The sequence below is a fragment of the Camponotus vicinus genome, unplaced genomic scaffold, assembly GCF_025532165.1.
Source record: "Camponotus vicinus isolate PSW18456_S1 unplaced genomic scaffold, iyCamVici1.0 SCAF_1, whole genome shotgun sequence".
Classification (NCBI taxonomy): Eukaryota; Metazoa; Arthropoda; class Insecta; order Hymenoptera; family Formicidae; genus Camponotus; species Camponotus vicinus.
The window spans coordinates 19458977-19478626 of record NW_028141945.1 but is presented as its reverse complement, the minus strand read 5'-3'; the positions used below and the strand labels follow the sequence as shown (position 1 = coordinate 19478626).

General features: G+C 29.3%; 4 protein-coding genes and 2 long non-coding RNA genes across 9 annotated transcripts in view; 5 read left to right on the top strand and 1 right to left on the bottom strand.

The window, feature by feature from the left end:
* Nucleotides 1-236: 236 nt before the first annotated feature.
* On the bottom strand, nt 237-1114 carry LOC145959372 (uncharacterized). The gene is made up of 3 exons (XR_014435013.1): nt 964-1114; nt 611-707; nt 237-515 (listed from the first exon to the last, which is right to left on the bottom strand). It is a non-coding gene; the product is annotated as an uncharacterized LOC145959372 (long non-coding RNA).
* Nucleotides 1006-7519, top strand: LOC145959362 (gephyrin-like). Of its 2 annotated transcripts, XM_083078136.1 has the most exons (17): nt 1006-1020; nt 1602-1732; nt 2208-2371; nt 2453-2649; nt 2730-2907; nt 2975-3034; nt 3306-3368; nt 3661-3726; nt 3822-3881; nt 3963-4025; nt 4106-4375; nt 4441-4507; nt 4625-4730; nt 4919-5197; nt 5329-5462; nt 5867-6054; nt 6132-7519. In XM_083078136.1, exons 2-17 carry the CDS (start codon nt 1687-1689, stop codon nt 6345-6347), a joined length of 2157 nt encoding a protein of 718 aa, XP_082934262.1. In that variant the 5' UTR covers nt 1006-1020; nt 1602-1686; the 3' UTR covers nt 6348-7519. The 2 variants fall into 2 exon arrangements, with proteins under 2 accessions (XP_082934262.1, XP_082934263.1); XM_083078137.1 differs by lacking the exon at nt 1006-1020 and having other exon boundaries at nt 1590-1732; nt 3849-3881.
* Nucleotides 7520-8423: 904 nt separating this feature from the next.
* Nucleotides 8424-15968, top strand: LOC145959358 (5-taurinomethyluridine-[tRNA] synthase subunit MTO1, mitochondrial). 2 transcript variants are annotated; one of them, XM_083078132.1, is made up of 11 exons: nt 8424-8589; nt 8703-8726; nt 10353-10603; nt 11056-11355; nt 11620-11796; nt 11990-12397; nt 12626-12798; nt 13053-13505; nt 13656-13759; nt 13908-13968; nt 15830-15968. In XM_083078132.1, the coding sequence occupies exons 3-11, from the start codon at nt 10393-10395 to the stop codon at nt 15932-15934; spliced, it is 1992 nt and encodes a 663-aa protein (XP_082934258.1). In that variant the 5' UTR covers nt 8424-8589; nt 8703-8726; nt 10353-10392; the 3' UTR covers nt 15935-15968. The 2 variants fall into 2 exon arrangements, with proteins under 2 accessions (XP_082934258.1, XP_082934256.1); XM_083078130.1 differs by lacking the exon at nt 8703-8726.
* On the top strand, nt 8733-9809 carry LOC145959359 (MKRN2 opposite strand protein-like). Its single transcript, XM_083078133.1, has one exon. The coding sequence runs from the start codon at nt 8962-8964 to the stop codon at nt 9577-9579; it is 618 nt and encodes a 205-aa protein (XP_082934259.1). The 5' UTR covers nt 8733-8961; the 3' UTR covers nt 9580-9809.
* A 425-nt stretch (nt 15969-16393) lies between the features above and the next one.
* Nucleotides 16394-18210, top strand: LOC145959360 (uncharacterized). Its single transcript, XR_014435000.1, has 4 exons — nt 16394-16537; nt 17125-17356; nt 17589-17693; nt 17912-18210. It is a non-coding gene; the product is annotated as an uncharacterized LOC145959360 (long non-coding RNA).
* Nucleotides 18211-18583: 373 nt separating this feature from the next.
* The window catches only part of Wds (WD repeat-containing protein wds), a 3477-nt gene continuing 2410 nt past the window's right edge, over nt 18584-19650 (top strand). Inside the window, exons 1-2 of one of the 2 annotated variants that reach the window (XM_083078121.1) lie at nt 18585-18732; nt 18805-19044. In XM_083078121.1, coding sequence (XP_082934247.1) covers nt 18952-19044 — 93 coding nt within the window. In that variant the 5' untranslated portion in view covers nt 18585-18732; nt 18805-18951. Of the gene's footprint in view, nt 19045-19650 lie in introns of both variants that reach the window. The other variant, XM_083078120.1, reaches the window with a different exon arrangement.

The window sequence follows — 19650 nt, the reverse complement described above, 5'->3', positions numbered from 1 at the left end:
TTACATTTTACCATACCATATATGTGTTATTAATAATGTTTATAACACATTAAAAATGTTTCAATTTTGTGCGATGTTATAATTCAACACATAAAATGTCATCTAAAATTTGTAAAAAGGAAGATAACTAATTATAAAAATACTATTTCAATAGAACTAGAAAGAGAAGTAGAAAGATGAAATCATATTATTAAGATTTAATATCAAGTTTTTAGACGCATTTTTAATTTATTCTAGTATTCGAGTTATGTGTTTGCATTAATATTTTTTTCTTTCTTCACAAAACTAGTTCGTTTATATACATATTCTTTGCATTTTTCCTCCTGAGGATGTGGCGAAAATTATAAAAGACAATACACATGTAATTTACACGTTGTGGAGGAGATATCGGGTCCACGATATTGCCGAATATGGAGAGTAAGATTCTGCGATTCTAAACTAGACATCAAATTCGGCTGAAGTCGGAAGGTCTGGATTTGCTGTTAATTTATCCAAATGGATTGTTTTGCATCTTACTAAAAGAGAAACAAATGGAACTCATTAATTGTATTCCAAGATTAGAAAACGCTTATCCAAGTACATTTAATTCTCTTAATTTTATATATCTTACATGTTGAGTAGTTTGAAGACTATGCAAAATTTATTTCTATTATTCGTGCATAAATCTCATTTTGACGATTTTTCCGTGATTTTGGAAAAGATCTAAACTGGATATTTAGCGTTTATTTGTCACATTTGACGTTCTTATTAATTAATTTTTACATTATTTTAAATATTATTTTAAATAATTATTATTACTTATATACATCTATGTAATGATGCTTAGACTATTTGCATTTACATTTATAGAAATTTGGTTATGGTGTCGGGTACGATTATGTAGATTTTAGAGAATTGACCTCCCAGTTGAAGACTAGAAAGATTTCGGGCCTATTTTTTGCTGGACAAATAAACGGTACTTACGGTTATGAAGAGGTTGCCGCACAAGGTATCGTTGCGGGTGTTAACGCAGCCGCTCAGGTGATTGGCACATTAACCAGAAAATTTTCCCATGTAGAGAAATGTTTGGTATAGATTATCATATTTTTTAAATTAATTGTTGTAAATTCTTAAAAAAATTTAAACTTATTGCGAGAGAGAAATAATTTACAATTTTTTATAAAAGATTTTCGTGTATTTTCTTATTCTTCTTTTCTTTTTTTACTCGGAAAGACTTTACATGGAAGCCACACAATTTTAAAAATAGTTTATCGCTCAATGTCATCGTTAAAATCTGAACATTTTGCCATTTTTAAAATACGTTACGCAATCTATATTACCGAGAGAAACGAATTAATTATTTAATGACATTCGTTCTCTACTTGTATTATCGCATTCAATAGAAACTGGCGCTCAAATAATTTACGTTTTATAACAGACAGATTTAATATTCACATGATATAAACTAGGAATCGAGAGTCGAGATGATCGCATTTATTTGTATGACGTGTGTTTTAAGAACGCATGGAAGAAAAAATGTAAACAGTTTTCTTCATCGAAACAGTTTCTATTGATATACTATTCTCATGGCTAAGCAAAGTCAAGTTAGTCGATGAATTTAGTGGTTGAGAATAAATACATATACGATCGGAACAATAAAAATTCTGCGACTATCATATTAGCAAGTATCATAAAGAGATATTGAAAATGGCTGAGAAGGCATCAGAATCAATAAAATACGGAATTCTAGCCGGTATGTTTATAACGGGTATATTTTCGATATAAAATATTCTATATACATCTAGGAAAAAATATGTGTTAAAATGTTATGAAACCCATTTAAAAAGATACGTTACGTATACAATATTTTAATTATTTGTATGCTGCATTTATTATATGCAATGATTAAATGTAGCCATGCATCTTATCCAATATCTATTATTGTTATTATAATTTTATATTGCATAAAAATATTTCCTAATATATTAAAATTACTTTCTCAATTAATACATTTGTATTTGAATAACATTATAATTTAAGAAATATATCTAATATATCTAATCTATAGGCTATGTTTTCTAAATTAATAAAATTTAATTATTATAATTACTTAATATATAATTATTATAATTACTTAATGTATAACAAACACACACACACACACACACACACACACACATACACAAATATATATATAAAGTTTTAGTAATTTTATTATAATTATACAGTATATATCGAAAATCAAAATGACTTATGGGAAAGTGTAGACGAACAAAATGCATATATTACGGAGCTAAACGATTTAATAGATTATTTTAAAGTCACATTAATGCAAAAATTAAATGCAGAAGTAACTGATAAAATAATACCATTTCATGAACTAACCATAATGGTAACTATAGATATTTTTTTATATTATTAATTTTTTATATTGTTTCAATTTATTATATTTTATTTTATATATGCGATATAGGAAGAAATACGTTCTTGGTGCGACGGAGATGAATATGTTAATACTATTTTTATTATTGGTTATCCATATTTTTCTGATAAATATCAGAATAATATTAATGTAACTAAAGTGATTGAAAAAATTACCACTAGACGAATGATTAAAAAATACGCAAATATAGTAGAAGTAATGACGAGATTAGAATCCAAGTTTCATCAGTAAAGTTTTATTTTTATAAATTTTATATCTTTTTATATCTTTTTTTAAATTATGTAACAATTTAACTGCATTTTCTCAGAATTATACGTAGAATGCGAAATGAAACCTTAATTATTAATTTATTTGACCGCTCCTACAAAGAAGCAGTGACATGCATCGATGAAATTGTAACAGCAATAGAGCATAAAATAAAATTAATACATGAGGAAAAAATAAAGCAAGATATTACATCTTCTTCAAATAATAATACAGATCAGGTAACATATTTTTTATGTTTTAAAAATAATGTAATAATTTTGTACGTGCAATTAAATATTTTTACAGGTAGACGAAAATAAAATCAAATTCTATAAAAAATCTATGTTTAGTCTATATACAGAGAAGGTAAGATTTATATATTAAAATAAAGTAATGAGGGAGGAAAAATTGTATGTGAGAAATTTAAACATGCAATTATGTCTCTTTAATTCAGGAAAATATTATGTCGAATGTCACATATGAATTTGCTTCTTTTTCTCCTTTTGCTTCTTTTACTTTCATCTTTAGCAAAAGTAAAGTATCTTTTATATCAAAAATAATGAAGTAATGACAGAAGAAAAGAGAGAAAAAAAGAAAAATTTTATGAGATCATATATACAAGTCAATCTTTTTATAGGGAAACGACGTGAATAAAGGTGAACGCCAATCATCTCTTTCTTCTGACAAATCTATGGAAAAGGTAATGTATCTTCTATATTAGATATAATGAAGTAACAAGAGAGAGAAAGAGATTTTAAAATTGTATATATACAATTGTGTAATTTACAGAAGAGCTATTTTCTCAATTAATACATTTATATTTTATGAATAAAATTATAATTTAAGAAATATATCTAATCTATACGATGTTTTCTAAATTAATAAAATTTAATTATTATAATTATTTAATATATAATAAACACACATATACACAAATAAATAAATAAATAAATATACATATACAATCTCATTATAATTAAATCACTTCACAGTTAGATGTTGCGAGTGGAATCACTATTAGCGCAGAATCTTCTTCGCTTGAGACAATTAAAACTCAGGTAAGCTATTTCCTATTTTCTATATTAGAAAAGATAAAAAAAATTTTATGAGATTATATACAATTATATACAATTAAATTTTTTTACAATTAATGATCGCGAATGCATACGATATTGTCAAGAAACCCTCGTCGCCTGACATAACAATGGAGGAGGTAAACTATATTTTCTATATTAAAAATAATAAGAGATTTTATGAAATTGTAAATCTTATGAAATTATAAATCTCTTTACAGTTAAGCATCGCGAATCAAGACGTTAGTGACAGTGAAACTTCTTCATCCGAAATTACGAACAGGGTAAACTATTTGTTACATTAAAGGCGATAAAAGAAATTTTATGTGAGATTGCATGTATACACAATTAAATTTCTTCACAGGAACTTTCTTCACTGTATGGCACGATTGGTGAACACCATCTCATGATTACTGTAAAAGATGCATTGTTGAAAATAAAACAAATAGTAAATGACGGTGCACAAAAAAGAACATACGAAGTGATAAATATAAATAATGCTCACGGCAGAATATTGGCCGAAGCCGTGTATTCCAGTTGCGATTTGCCAGCATTTAGAGTTGCCACTAAACATGGATACGCGGTATTGGCAAGTGATGGTGAAGGCATGAGGATAGTACTGCATAGAACTACAGTAAGTTGTGATGTTAAAAGCTTATATACAGCAACGGGCTAGACTTAAACAAAAATTTTTTGTAGTCCGACCCAGTATCTCTCAAACCTGGGACATGCTTGTATGTGAAGAACGGAGAGCGTGTTCCTGACGGTGAGATTTAATTACAAACTTAATTACAAATCATTAACGCTAGTTAACTCGATTAATGCTTCTCTCTATTTTTAATAATAAAGAATAATTAACTATTATTTCTGTATCTGATTCCAGAAGCAACAGCGGTTGTGCGAATTAAGGATGTAAAGCGAATAGTAAATGATACCGCAAGGAATTTAATTCTGATAAAGATTAAACCGGAATTCGGGCGGAATATTAAGTATGAAAAATTCGATATTTTTCTATATGTAATCTTTTCGAAATATTATCTTTTCAAATTTCTTATATTTTCATATTTCTTATTTTTTAATATTATCTTTTTATATGTTAACTTTTAAATGTTATCTTTTTAAATCTGTTTAAATTGTCTATTTTTCATCGGAACGCATATATTTATATATTTTAAAGAAACATCGGTAGTGATATATCGAAAGAGAAACTGATTATACCCCCATTCACACGTATTGGTCCAGCGGAATTAGGACTTTTGACAATTACGGGTAGTAAAGACGTTCGAGTCGTTAAACCTGTATCCATAGGTATATTGTCAATTGGAGATTTTTTAGAGGAACCTGGAAAGTCTTTAAGACCAGGTTACGTTTACGACAGCAACAGAATAAGCTTAATTGCGCTTTTAAAAGATAATGATTTTAATTCGATAATGGATTTCGGAATTGTGAAAGAGGAGTGAGTGCATCGATATTTATTACGTAATTCTTGACACATTATTATATTTTATTCAATATGCAAATGATTAATATTTTTATTACTTTATGGTCAATTTAACAATGAGGAATTAATAGTTGACATTTTTGCAGTGTAGCAATTATAACGAGGAAAATCAAACAAGTTTTAAAGCAAGTGGACGTACTTGTGACAATAGGCTGCACGAGCGATGATGACTTGTTAAAATTCATTTTAAAGAATAATTTTGACGCCACTATACATTTTGGTACTTTTGTCTTTCAACTAAATATATATTGCAGTAACAAAATATATAAATAATATAAATAAAATAAACAAAAATTTAACCAAAAATTATAAACAAAAAAATATAAATAGACATTTATTCAAGAATTATGCATAAAAAGTGTCCCAAAAATTTCAAGAATAATAAAATTAGAGTATGAGAGTTTATAAAAACATAAATAATAAAAATATTTATCACTTTTGTTCCACACAAACAACAATTTTTAAGATATAATAAATTAATCTAATTAATTTAATTTTAAATTTATCTTTATGATTCAAAAACTATTTCGTGGAACAAAAAATATTAAATTTAATTTTTCAAACTTTGCTGCAATTTTATTATCCTCGAATTTCGGCACATCCTGTATGCATATATTTTTTCAGGAAACGTATTCTTGAAGCCAGGGAAATCAACGACGTTTGCAACATGCACGATTGACGATAAAATGAAGTATTTTTTATGTCTACCGAAAAATCCGGTGTCTGCTTTCATTTCCGCGCATCTGTTTCTCTTACCTATTTTGAACGGATTGCACTGTATGTTCGAGATGCCTCGCAAAATTCCAGTTCGCGTAAGATTCGAAATTTGAAATAAAGGGAGATATGTGCGCGTATTGTTATTATAATGTTATTATAAATCGCATTGTAGATACACCAGCGGTATACCTTATATCCGCGTCCTAGAGCGGCATGTGCGGCTTTAGAATGGAATGAGCAGGACAATTTCGTGAGTGCTTTCAGCAGGAAAAATCTCACCAGTGATAAGCTACCTAGTTGTCAAGCTGCTAATGCGCTCTTATTGTTCCCGTCGCAAACAGAAGTCAACTGTAATATGTCATTTGTACCTGCGTGTCTAATCAAATAAGTAGGTATCAATAACAGATGTTTCTAATTGACTATCATCGGCATTTTATGACAAAACAATTGTGTACATAATTATATATATTCGATTACATATATGCTAAATATATATATATATATATAATAATCATCGAAAATCGCAAAATGATATAAGACTTTTTTATTCAATTTAACACGCTCCACTTGTACACGAGAGCTGATACGATTGTTACCGGACATCTTGTATGTATTAGTATTGAATAAAACAATGATATTATAATTTGAATAAATTTAATTGAATAAAATAATTTTTAAACAATGTTGTATAAGAAAGAAAGCTTGTAAATATATCTCGTAACTGGCGGAGAGAATTGGATATATTATGTGCTTTATGTAAAACTTGGAATCATTTTTTCTTTAGCGAAGACAGGTTATTGAAAGATTTGAAACTTCTCAACTTCACGACTTATAGTTAGCTTGGTAATTCAACTTCCAATTAAAATTTTATTAAAGTCAAGATATTTCAAATTGAGGAACAAATAATAATTCGTTATGATTCTCTGAAATTTCATTTGCAAGAAAAATAGAAAAACTGTACCCAGTGAGAAATGACAAGTCGGATAGACGTTTGTTAGACGTCTAAGATGTTTAATAAACGTCTATTGGACATCTATTAAACGTCTTAGACGTCTATTCGACTTATCATTTCTCACTGGCATGGGCGCCGGCAGAATTACTTTTAGGGGGGTGCACTCAAAAGAGGATGCACTGGAAAAACGGTTTTTTCCCAGTTCATAATTATATTTTTGTTAACGTCGTTTATGTTATTTATTGAATTTTAATAAAGATTCATTACTGTGTCAGCGTTCATAGAAAAAGAGTGCAAGAGGAGACTGAATTTATTGATAATGTGACAAATGAATTTGGAAAGCAACCAAGACGGCTCAAGTTTTTGTTCAAACATTGATTTTTCTAAAATTGATTTCCCAAAGGCTTATTACAAATGTTAATTAATATTTAACCATTGCATTTTTGTTCAATTGAAAAAATTATCGATATTATTCTATATTACATGATTTTTTTATTGAATTTTTTCTCTGTCTCTTCCCCACTTATTTCATAGGCCAGGGCCAGGGGGGTGCAAGTGCACCGCTTTGCACCCCCCTCCCGGCGCCCATGCTCACTGGGTAGTTTAAATAATTTGTACGATTTATACTTCAAAAATTGTTAATGCTTGTAAATATTAACATTTAAATGATTTATACTTCAAAAATTGTTAATGCTTTAAAATATTAATGTTATTGTTAATACTTTAAACATTAACATTGATGATAACTAATCATCTTTTTGGAGATATTTCAGGAAAAAAATGTTGGTTATGTATATATTTACTTTTTTTCCAATTTTGAATATACATAAGTCTTATAATGTAATTTTATTTTCACATTGTATATATGTATTGCGTAATATGATGATAACTTTTGTTTATCATTTTATCATTGAAATTATTTCTGTCACCAATAGAATATGATATTTTTATATATTTGTACCTAAAATACGTTAATAATTACATTTTTCCATATCATATATGTGTTAATAATAATGTTTATAATACATTAAAAATTTCTTGCAATTCAATATATAAAATTAAATAAATAAAGTTATAATTCAGCATATAAAATGTCACCTAAAATTTGTAAAAAGGAGGATAAGAAATTATAGTAATACAACAAAACAAGTTTCAACAAAACAAGAAAGAAAAAAGAGAAAGATGAAATCATATTAATATCACAAGAGTCTAGTCGCATTTTTCATTTATTCTAGTATTCGAGTTAAGTTTGCAGTTATATTTGCATTAATATTTTCTGTTTCTTTGTAAAACTCGTTCGATTTATTTACATTCTTTACATTTGCCTCTTTTTTGAGAGCAAATATAAATAAAAATTTGTTTTAAAGCCGGGAATGCAGAAAAAAAAGAATGCAAATAGAGTGAAACAAACAGATGTCAAGTTCTTTTCAAAGTTAAATGGCAGAGACGGTAATCAAAATACCTGACATATCGATCGTGACCTTCCCCCACCCTCTCTTACTCAACAGCTGATGTTCCGTCACGTGTTGTATGTTTATGTGCGACTAGAATTCGATATCAGTGATAAATGAGAAGCCTTGCTTCTGATGTGCTGTAACTCGTGACACGTGTAACGCATATTCGATATCGATCTTGTAATTCGTTACAAGATACGACACAAATCGCATGCATTCGTCGTGTAAGTATGCAATTTGGCAATGTAAGGTTTAAGTGAGGTTAAGTGACATGTGTTTTCATTCACTTCGATTCTTTCATAAAACGAGGTTAACGCAGATATATCTCTAATTGTAGCAAGAAACAAGTACGAGAACCTGTGTAAGCATTATCGCGAGATGAAGCGTCATTTTCTCGTTATTTATTGAATAATAATTAATTTAGGTTAAGTTAAGTTGGAGGGTAATTTTAATATAAACACACATAAAAATTCTACAAGTCGCGTATAAAAGTTGTATGAATTTGGCGAATGTCGTATCAAAAGTGGAGGCTAAAATAACACGTGGTCAAATACGACAAATATACTTAAATTCAACTTTGACATTTCTGCCTCGACATGAATGACAATCTGGACATCGTGTGCTTCCGTCATTGCCCGAGGAAGAATGTGTTTTGCAGGCGCATTCCGGCGACGTGCCCGGTTTGCTCATCGCGAATACAAGATTTCATCGTAGACCCATTTCGTGTCCCGTATCCTTTCGCGAACGCCGCTCATAATCCGACCAGCATCACAATTCGACCTTCGTGCGGCAGCTTCCTGGACGACTACGTGACGAGCGACGACTTGCACGTAGGGATAGTCGATTTCGACGGAGGCGTCGTCGAATTCGATAAGGATGGACTGATAGCGAACGACGTTGACAGGTGGACTGGTTGCGTCATCTTCCAAGTCGTACCGGTTGCCTGGATCGCTCGATGGGACGAAACGCTGTCATCCATGTCGAGAGATGACAGATGGAAGTCCGTCAACTACGACGAGATCAATATGAATTGCTTCGATTTCGTTTTAGAATTTCTCAATAATCTGGAGTACGCGAATCTTAAGTTTGCGAGCAAGGAAGATCTATGCGAGCGATTGATACTGTCGAAAATTCAAAACGCAATTAAATATATTTCATTGTACAGAGTTTTGAAGCATCAGAAGTACTTGTCGAATCATCTCTTTCATTCTTGATACGCGATATATTTTCTTTTGTCATTTCTCAATAAAATGCTATTTGTTGTGATTTATGCAATAAATATTTGCTCACATGTTTGTGTTCTTGTTAACCCACAGTTGCATATATTTTATTGAAAGAAATTGAAATAACAGTTCTGAAATTTCTCTTCTAAAAGAGAAAGTCTGGTCAAATCTTATCTGAAGAGAGTATAATTTTAATTGAAAATATAATCTTTTTATTATATATCATAGTGCCAGTTACCAAACTATTTGATTTGGAATCTATCTGTAATTTCTATCATAAACAATAAAATATTAGAAGAATATTATATGAATTTGAAAGAGAACTTAAGATATATAAATAATGTGCTATTTAAAATTTAAAATGGAGTTAATTCCTATCTACAGTAAAATTTATGTGAGATGATTGTACTAAATTTCATGTCATATACACATACGTATTTAATTCACTATGTATATTGATAATATTTTTTTCAATATATATCTTAAAAGAAAATATTATCAATGGTGAATCATTTAATTCTTTAATATGTGACAAGTTTTATTTGAAAAGGATACATTTTAGATTATATTATATAAATATTTTCATACAGCATGCAATTTTTTTATAATAGGATTCATATCATGAAAAACATATCTAAAATTGATCAGACCTTTATGCAATGCAACTATTATGCAGCGAGTTAAACAAATAATTTAATATATTCAAATATTTGATTTTATTATCTTTCTTGTCTGAATTTATAGGTATTTAAATATTTTTGCAGAAATTAGAATACAGATAAAAGAAGCAACCAGCAAGGAAAAATGATTTCTACAAAAATTAAAACACCTTTATTTAACGCATGTTCCAAACAGAAGCGATTACGATTATTGAGAAGACTAATCACAAACGATAGTGAAAAGAAATTTGATGTGATCGTAGTTGGTGGTGGTCATGCTGGAACTGAAGCATCTGCCGCTGCTGTCAGAATGGGTGCAAAGACATTATTAGTCACTCAGAAAAAAAGTACTATAGGTATGTATACCTAAAATTATTTGGCAGTGATTATTAAATTTTCGAGTAGATTGAGATTCGTACATTGTATTAAAGTGATGTGATTATTTTGTAAAAGTATGTTTTACAGATTTCAGAGAATGTTTTTTTAAAGAAAGAAATAATTTTTCTGTAGAAACGTAAATTATATGGAAACATAACAAGTCAAAAAGTTTATGTAACATAATGAACGCTATAGTTAGTATAGTTTTAACAACAGATATGACGTTATGTAGAAACAATTTATAGTTAAAATTTTCTATACTTAGAATTATAAGACAAAAAAAGAACAGATATTAATAAATGTTGTATATTAATATCAAAATAACTAGGATAAAAACAAACTGGGAACATGTTTTTATTAACCTTTTTTGTCTTTAGATTTTCTGTCTTTGAGTATTACTCAATATATTTGAATTTAATTATATTTACAGGAGAAATGTCGTGCAATCCGTCTTTCGGTGGAATCGGAAAAGGCCATTTGATGAGAGAGGTGGATGCTTTAGATGGAGTATGTTGTCGAATATGTGATATTTCAGGAATACACTACAAAGTTCTAAACAAATGTAAAGGACCGGCGGTGTGGGGTCTCAGAGCTCAAATCGATAGAACATTATATAAGAAACATCTTCAGGCGGAACTTTTCAATATGCATGGTTTACACATCTATGAATCTTCTGTGGAAGATTTAATTTTAGCCAATAATCCTCTGTCCTGCTGTGGAGTAATTCTCAGTACGTTTCAAACTTTATAATAGAATAAAATAGCAGGAAAGACAATATAAAGAATAATAGCATTTTAATTAATTTTAATTAAATTCAATTTTAAAGTAATTTGATTTTATTCCATTTATTTAATACTGAGTTTAACATATTATATCAATCTATTTTTCTAAAAGTATTATGTAAATTTAAAAATGTATATATTTTTATTATTAATTTTAATTAATATTATTAGTATTAATATTATATATTATCCTGAAATATATTATTTCATAGGAGATGGAACAAAAATATTTGGTGATGCAGTAGTTATAACTACAGGAACTTTCTTAAAAGGCCAAATAAATATTGGATTGGAGAAGAGACCTGCGGGTAGATTAAATGATGAGCCCAGTATTGGTTTAGCAAATACACTTGACAGGCTTGGATTTCAAATAGGAAGATTGAAAACTGGTAAGAGAGAATGTTATGTTCTGTGTATACATCTTCTTTTATTAATTGATACAATGTACAATTCTATAGACATATTTCTTATTTTGTGTTCTAATTTATATTAAAATATATATTCATATATTAAAGTTATTATAACATTATAATGTAATATTTAATTATAATAATATATTAATTAGGTTACACATATTATTAGGGACACCGCCAAGGTTGGAGAAAGATAGCATTGATTTTACCAAGTGTATAAAATATCTGCCGGATGATTCTCCGATGCCGTTCTCGTTTATGAGTGATAATGTGTGGTTACCGCTCGAGAAACAAATACCAACATACCTGACATACACAAATGAGGGTGTCGCGAAAATTATAAAGGACAATATGCACTGTAATTTACACGTTACGGAGGAGATAACCGGTCCACGATATTGCCCGAGCATAGAGAGTAAGATTCTGCGATTCCAAACGCCTAGGCATCAAATTTGGCTGGAGCCAGAAGGTCTGGACTCGCCGTTAATTTATCCAAGTGGATTGTCATGCACCTTGCCAGAAGAGAAACAAGTGGAACTCATTAATTGTATTCCAGGATTAGAAAATGCTCGTCTAGGTATATTTAATCTTCTTAATTTTAAATTTATATATCTTAAATTTTCAGTAGTTTGAAGACTATGCAAAATTCGATTATTCATGTATAAATCTCATTTTAATGATTATTCTGAAAAGAATCCAAAAAAATGGATATTTAGTGTTTATTTGTCATATTCAACATTTTTGTTAATTAATGTTTACATTATCTATGCAATCATGCTTATATTATTTGCATTTACATTTATAGCGAAACCCGGTTATGGTGTCGAGTACGATTATGTAGATCCTAGAGAATTGACTTCCCAGTTGGAGACTAGAAAGATTTCGGGCCTATTTTTTGCTGGACAAATAAACGGCACCACCGGTTATGAAGAGGCTGCCGCACAAGGTATCGTCGCGGGTGTTAACGCAGCCGCTAAGGTGATTGGCACATTAACCAGAAAATTTTCCCATGTAGAGAAAAAGTTTGGCATAGATTATCGTATTTTTTAAGTTAATTGTTGTAAATTCTTAAAAAAATTTGAACTGCGAGAGAAAAGTAATTTACAATTTCTTATCTCTATAAAAGATTTTCGTCTTTTATTATTTCCCGATGTTGTCGATTGAGAATATCTGATATGTAGATATGCTTTTAAATATGCTTCAAGCAAAATCTGGTTTATATATATATCTAGGTATTTAAGAAATCACCGCTTCTGATAAGCCGAACCGAGGGTTATATTGGCGTTCTCATCGATGATCTAACAACAGAGGGTACCACGGAGCCGTACAGAATGTTCACCAGCAGATCGGAATTTCGATTGAGTCTGCGTCCTGATAACGCCGATCAGAGATTAACAGAAAAAGGCTATGCAATGGGCTGCGTTTCTCGCAAGAGGCTCGACAAGACGAGAGAAACTCTTAGCAAAATACAGGAAGCTATAGAAATACTTAAGAACGAAATTCGATTAAGCCTCAAGTGGCGGGAATTATTAAAGCTTAAGAGCGCTAAAACTAATAAAAGTAAGTCGGCCTTTGAGATGCTTTCAATAACGGAGGAGAAAGTTACATTTGAACAATTAGCGAACTGCTTACCGAATTTGCTAGGCCACTTGGTTAGAGATCCCACTCTGGCAGAAAGAATAGAGGTTTGTGAATTTGTGTAATAAATTATACTTTTTGAAAAAAAGAACGTTACTTTTTTTTATTAAAATTTCTAAAATTTTAATTAAAAACGTAATAAAATAAAACAAGAATATCTTCATCAATAAGTACTAATAATGTAATTTGGCTTTCAGATAGAAGCAAAATATGCTCATGTAGTTGCAGATCAGCAGGATCAAGTAGAAGATATCAGGAGGAACGAGCAAATGATTATACCTGATGATATTAATTATAATAGGTAAAAAAATATGACGCACCTCAAACACTTATTTTATTTGAGTCACTATTGAATAAAATAGATAAAAATAATAATCCTTTAAATCTTTACGTCTGAAAATAATATATGTCGACGAAATTATTAACTGTTTGTTTCATCTTTGTTACAGCTCTGAATTAAATTTATCCACTGAAGATAGAGAGAAACTCAAAAAGTATCTCCCAAGCACGGTAAATTTCTTACTACTGCTATTTTTTTCGTAAATTTGACTACTTTTTTTCTAAATCACTACATTATTATCAGGGATGGGAAAGTTACTTTTTAAAAATAACTCGTTACCGTTACTCGTTACCGAGTAAAAAAAGTAACTCGTTACCGTTATTAGTTACTTATTTTTAAAGGTAACTAGTTACCGTTACCGTTACTTCAAAAGTAACAGTTCGTTACTTTTCCCGTTACTTTTAATGTTAAAACAAGATAGAATTAAATAAAAAATTTACTTTGGTAATATTTTTTATTAAAATATTAATATAAAAGCAACAAATTCTTTATTTTAAATTTACAAAACCGTAAAAAATTTAAGGAGATATAGATTTTAAAGCACTTAACATGTAACTTCACATGTAAAAAAATTTTAATTTAAATTTAAATTTATAAATACAGTTAAATTTACATTCTTTTTGTGCTTTCGTCCGATATTACGTCAAACTTAAAAGCTGGCCAATCACATCCATTCCTCAGAAGAATGAAATAACTGTGATTGACCAATGATGTCATTAATCGCTCCAGAGATGTCTGTGAAGCTGGCAGGACAATCTATGAATTTCAAAAAAATACTAAGAGTTCTGATAGCACTTTTCATAGTTCTACAGTTCCTGATAAAAATTAAAAAGAGTTCGGCATTCCTTATATTAAAAAATCGAAATCGAAAGAATGTGCTAACTTCGCGAATCTAGCACGACACTCTTCCCTCCAAAGTACCAAAACGCGTTGAATATTATTTTTAGCAAGAGTTCCCGACAGTTCTGCTATAGTTCAGCCTATATATGCAATTTCAGATCGATATTCCAAAAATTAATAATTTTTTATGAATTTTTAATGTTCTTGACCAGCACGACAATTAGTGAAAATGTGTCGTGCTAATAATTTTCCGTATTTTTAACGGCAGTTCTGGACGGTTTTATAAAAGTTCTATTCTTTAGAAACATTTTTACGCAGAGTTCCGACAGTTTACTATTTTATAAATAATTATTTAAAAAATCTCTCTGCTTAAAAAATGTTTCTAAAGAATAGAACTTTTGTAAAACTGTCCAGAACTGCCGTTAAAACTACGGAAAATCATCAACACGATATATTTTTACTAAGTGTCGTGCTGGTCGAGGACATTAAAAATTCATAAAAAATTATTAATTATTGAAATATCGGTCTGAAATTGCATATATAGGCTGAACTATAGCAGAATTATTGGAAACTCTTGCTAAAAATAATAATATTCAACGCGTTTTGGTTCTTTAGAGGGAAGAGTGTCGTGCTAGATTCGCGAAGTTAGGACGACATTTTTTCGATTTCGATTTTTTAATATAAGGAATGCGGAACTCTTTAATTTTTATCAAGAACTGTAGAACTATGAAAAGTGCTATCAGAACTTTTAGTATTTTTTTTAAATTCGTAGATTGTCGTATCAGCTTCACAGACACCTCTCAGAGCAATAAATTTCATCCGAAATATTATCGAATTTTATATAAATGTCGGTCGATGACTAAAAATTGAATATGACAGAAATACGATGTCATAAGTATTTTCAAAATATGAAAAGTAACGGTAAAAGTAACTGTTAAATTCGTTATCGTTACTAAAAAAATGTAACTACGTTATCGTTACAGTTACAGAACAAAAAATGTAACGCCGTTACCAGTCCGTTACCAAAAAAAAGTAACTATAACGATAACGGCGTTACAAGTAACGCGTTACTTCCCAACCCTGATTATTATTAAAGAAATACATGTATATTCATTTATCATGTTTTTAATAGTCATCTCTGTATCTGTTAATAATTCTATGTGATCTATATTAACAAGATTTATTTTGCAGATTGCTGCAGCGAATAAAATCTCAGGTGTGACACCTTCAGCTATATTAAGGTTACTTTATTACATTAAATATCACTCCAATAAGGCTGTTGCAAAAGTACAGTAATGTATGATAATTAATAAATAATAATTTATAAAAAGTAATAGTGACAAGTCCATCAAATACCAGATTATAATTATTAAATTAAGTATTATATTAATATAAGTAATATCAAATAACTTAAATAAAGAAAAAAGAACATATGATAAGGTAAAAATAACAATATTATAGTAAAATAAATTAACATTACATATTTTATAAGAGAAAAATTATATAAAAACAGTTTTATTTTACAAATATTAATATAAAAAAAATTGTTTTAATAATAGCATGAATAATAAAGAACAAACTTTGTTGTAGCCCTTAAAAGTTTCCCGCGCATTCTAAACAAGAATCTGTCACACGCACGTGTTTGCGCATGCGTACATATCAAAATCACGGGTGCGTTCGAAAATTCTACCAGTAGGGTACAGTTTAATTGACCAATCAGGACAAAAGGATCACAGATTTTTTAGATGGGATTTTTGAACGCATTTTGAGATGATTGAATAGAAGGAAGCTTGTTTCCGCTTTCCGTTTGCGTTGATGTCCTATTTTCTCGGCATCGTTCAATGTGGAAACATGTCGATTGGTTTCTCCTGCACAAAAAGAAAGGAAGAACGAAAGATGGTACGGAATTTTTGGCTCCTCTACGTCTATATCTTACTCGAAATATCCGTGATTTTCTCTTCCATTGATTTCACCGAGCTTATTTGTGATTATTTATTTGTCGCAGAAATTAATTTGCCGGCCGCGTTCCCGACCACGTGTTTCTCATTTTAACTATACCGTACGACGTATTTCAAATTAATATAAATATAATCCCTTCTTGATATATTAGGCGCTTTCCATTTACATCAAAACTCAGATAAATCTCACTTCTGTCTTTCTTCAACATTCATGTTAAAGAAAGACAGAAGTGAGATTTATCTGAGTTTTGATGTAAATGGAAAGCACCTTATATCTCATTTTATTATTTTTATGATGAGAGATTAATTTTGAAGTGGGATCTTAATAAATTCTTCTGGACTCTTAACAAATGGTTATTTTTCCATCCCATATGTCTGCAAAAGTTTTATTTAAATATTGAAAATTTATTGATCTGTTTTGCTGATTTAATGATTATAATCATTTTTTGACATATAAATTATAACTACAGATTCGTAAAATGTACGGAACAACTGTAGTGTTATTAAAATATATCCCTTGTTTTTTAGGTTATTATTTGTAGAGCAATAACACTTTGGAGCATTGCTGTTAGTAAAATGAACACTGAGATTGGCTATCAGTTGCCTGGACTTACAATTGGACTTACAATTACATGAGACTTGTCATGACTTGAACAAGATTGATTTTTGAATAGACATTCTCTATGAAATTTGGCATAAAATTCTATTTCATGAAGAAATAAAGTTCGTAGCCCAAAATGCTCAACATAAATCTGAACAGGTTTGTAAATACTTGTGTGAACAATTATACTATTAATTAAACTTACTTTTTAAATAATGATTATATAAGTTTTTATTCCCTATGATTAAACTTTTTTAATTATGATGTTATTAATGGTCCGTGTTTCTGATTGACAGTGATTATTTTAACCATTACTGATTAATTACAAATCCCGATTTTATTTCAATTTTAAAAATATATGGTTTATTGAAAAAAAATATTGTGATTGCAGGAAAAGGATGGTAACATAAGATGAAGGAATTAGATCTGTTCATCAGCAATCAATTTAATCTTTAATGCTATGAAAAAGAACAATTTCATCAACATAAATGCATAGGTTTGTAAATACTTTTGTAAAACTAAACTAGTTCATAAATAATATTTATAAATTTTTATTTTCTACAACTAAACTTTTTAATCATGATGTTATTAATGGTCCGTGTTTCTGAATGATAGTGATTATTTTAACCATTACTGATTAATTATAAATTTTGATTTTATTTAAACTTTTGAGGTATATGATTTTATTAAAGAAGAAATATAATGTAATTGCAGGAAAAGGATGGCAACATATGCAATGAAGAAATTAGACTTATTTATCAGCAATCAATTTAATCTTTAAAGTTATGAAAAAGAACAATTTATTATATATTTTACATTAAACATAAAATAAATAATTTCTTGACAACTCATTTTTTGCTAATTTCTTAATGAATAATAGAATAAGGGAGAAAAATTTTTTTTATCAGATAGAATAAAAAAAATATCAATAGTATAATGATTATAAACTATTATAAACTTGTAATTTGTAATTATACAACTTGCAAATATATACTTTATTATGTTTTATAAAATTTTAGCAGTTTTTTTCTTTATTCATTTTTTCCAGCGTTTTGTTTAAAAATATATTACAACTATTTTTCTGTATAATTTTTACCTTAAATAGTAATATATGGAATAGGGTATTTATTATTAAAATATCTATTACTTTGATGTAAATATAAAGCAATTCTTCTGATTCCTTTGTCTTCATAGACAAACAAAAATATAAACAAGAAGAAATAGAATTAAAACAAGAAAAATGAACTAACATAAATATATATATATATTATTGCATTTTTCTTTTTTTTTAATTCTACTTATTTTATATATATAATAAATAGAAATCGAGAGAAAGGGAGGGAGGCAGAGAGAGAGAGAGACAGGAAGACAGAGAGAGAATCTTTTAAATGTAATTTTCTTAACCCCTGGTCCACAATACGTGGATTTTATTTTTAATCACGTAATATCTTTTGATGACGCTAAAAATGATCGTGAGCGTCAACATGGGCCGTGTTGCGAAATTGCTGCCAGTTTACTGCCAGCACTGAAAATATGTAATATACGTAACGTGCACTATAGAATTTGCAGTACTGACAGTAATTCCTATACCTTTACGATTTGCGCAGCAGCGAATTGCGCAGACTCGATCCACACATACATCTGGTCTTCGCACATACACACAGAGAATTTGTTTCGGATTTCATGTCGGAGTCTGGTGCAAATGTTTCGTTCGCGCGGTGCAAGTTTTCATCGATAAACGATAAGGAAAAAAAATGGTATCTCTCGGCCCATCACCTGGGCATCAAACCTCCGTCAACAATTCTTCCACTGCGGCCGCTAGCGGGACAAAAAGCAATGCGATATTGGTAATTTGAATTTTATTCGACGAGAGAACAGGAGAGACACGTGTAGGTTAAACTATGCTAGCAAGTAGCAAGCCGGTTTGATCAGATAAATCTGTAAAATATCAGGATAATGTGAGAAGGAATGGTCAATTATGTCTTTACGAAAGACGCGAAATCTCAAGATGTTGATTGAATTTGCATTCAAATGAAGAAATTCGTTTTTAAATTCGTCATGTGTTTCTTAGCAGCTTACACATGATTCTTTTGTAAAGACATAATTTACATAAATTGACCTTCCCATATTATCCCGATATTTAGATTTACTTGATCAAACCGACTTGCCACTTGCAGTTTAACTTACAGGTGTGCCTCCCATTCTCTCGATTAAAATTCGAATTATCAATATTACGTTGCTTTTTTACTTTTAGACGTCTTTAGATAATTGCAAATTATAATAATTTCTTTAGATAATCTCTCTCTCTCTCTCTCTCTATATATATATATATATATATATTCGAATACAACAATAGAGACTTATAGTCAAACTTTAAAATCTTTATGCGTATTATATTTGTATTAGACTAATAATTATTTCACAATGCAATCAGATAATGCCAATGCAAGAAT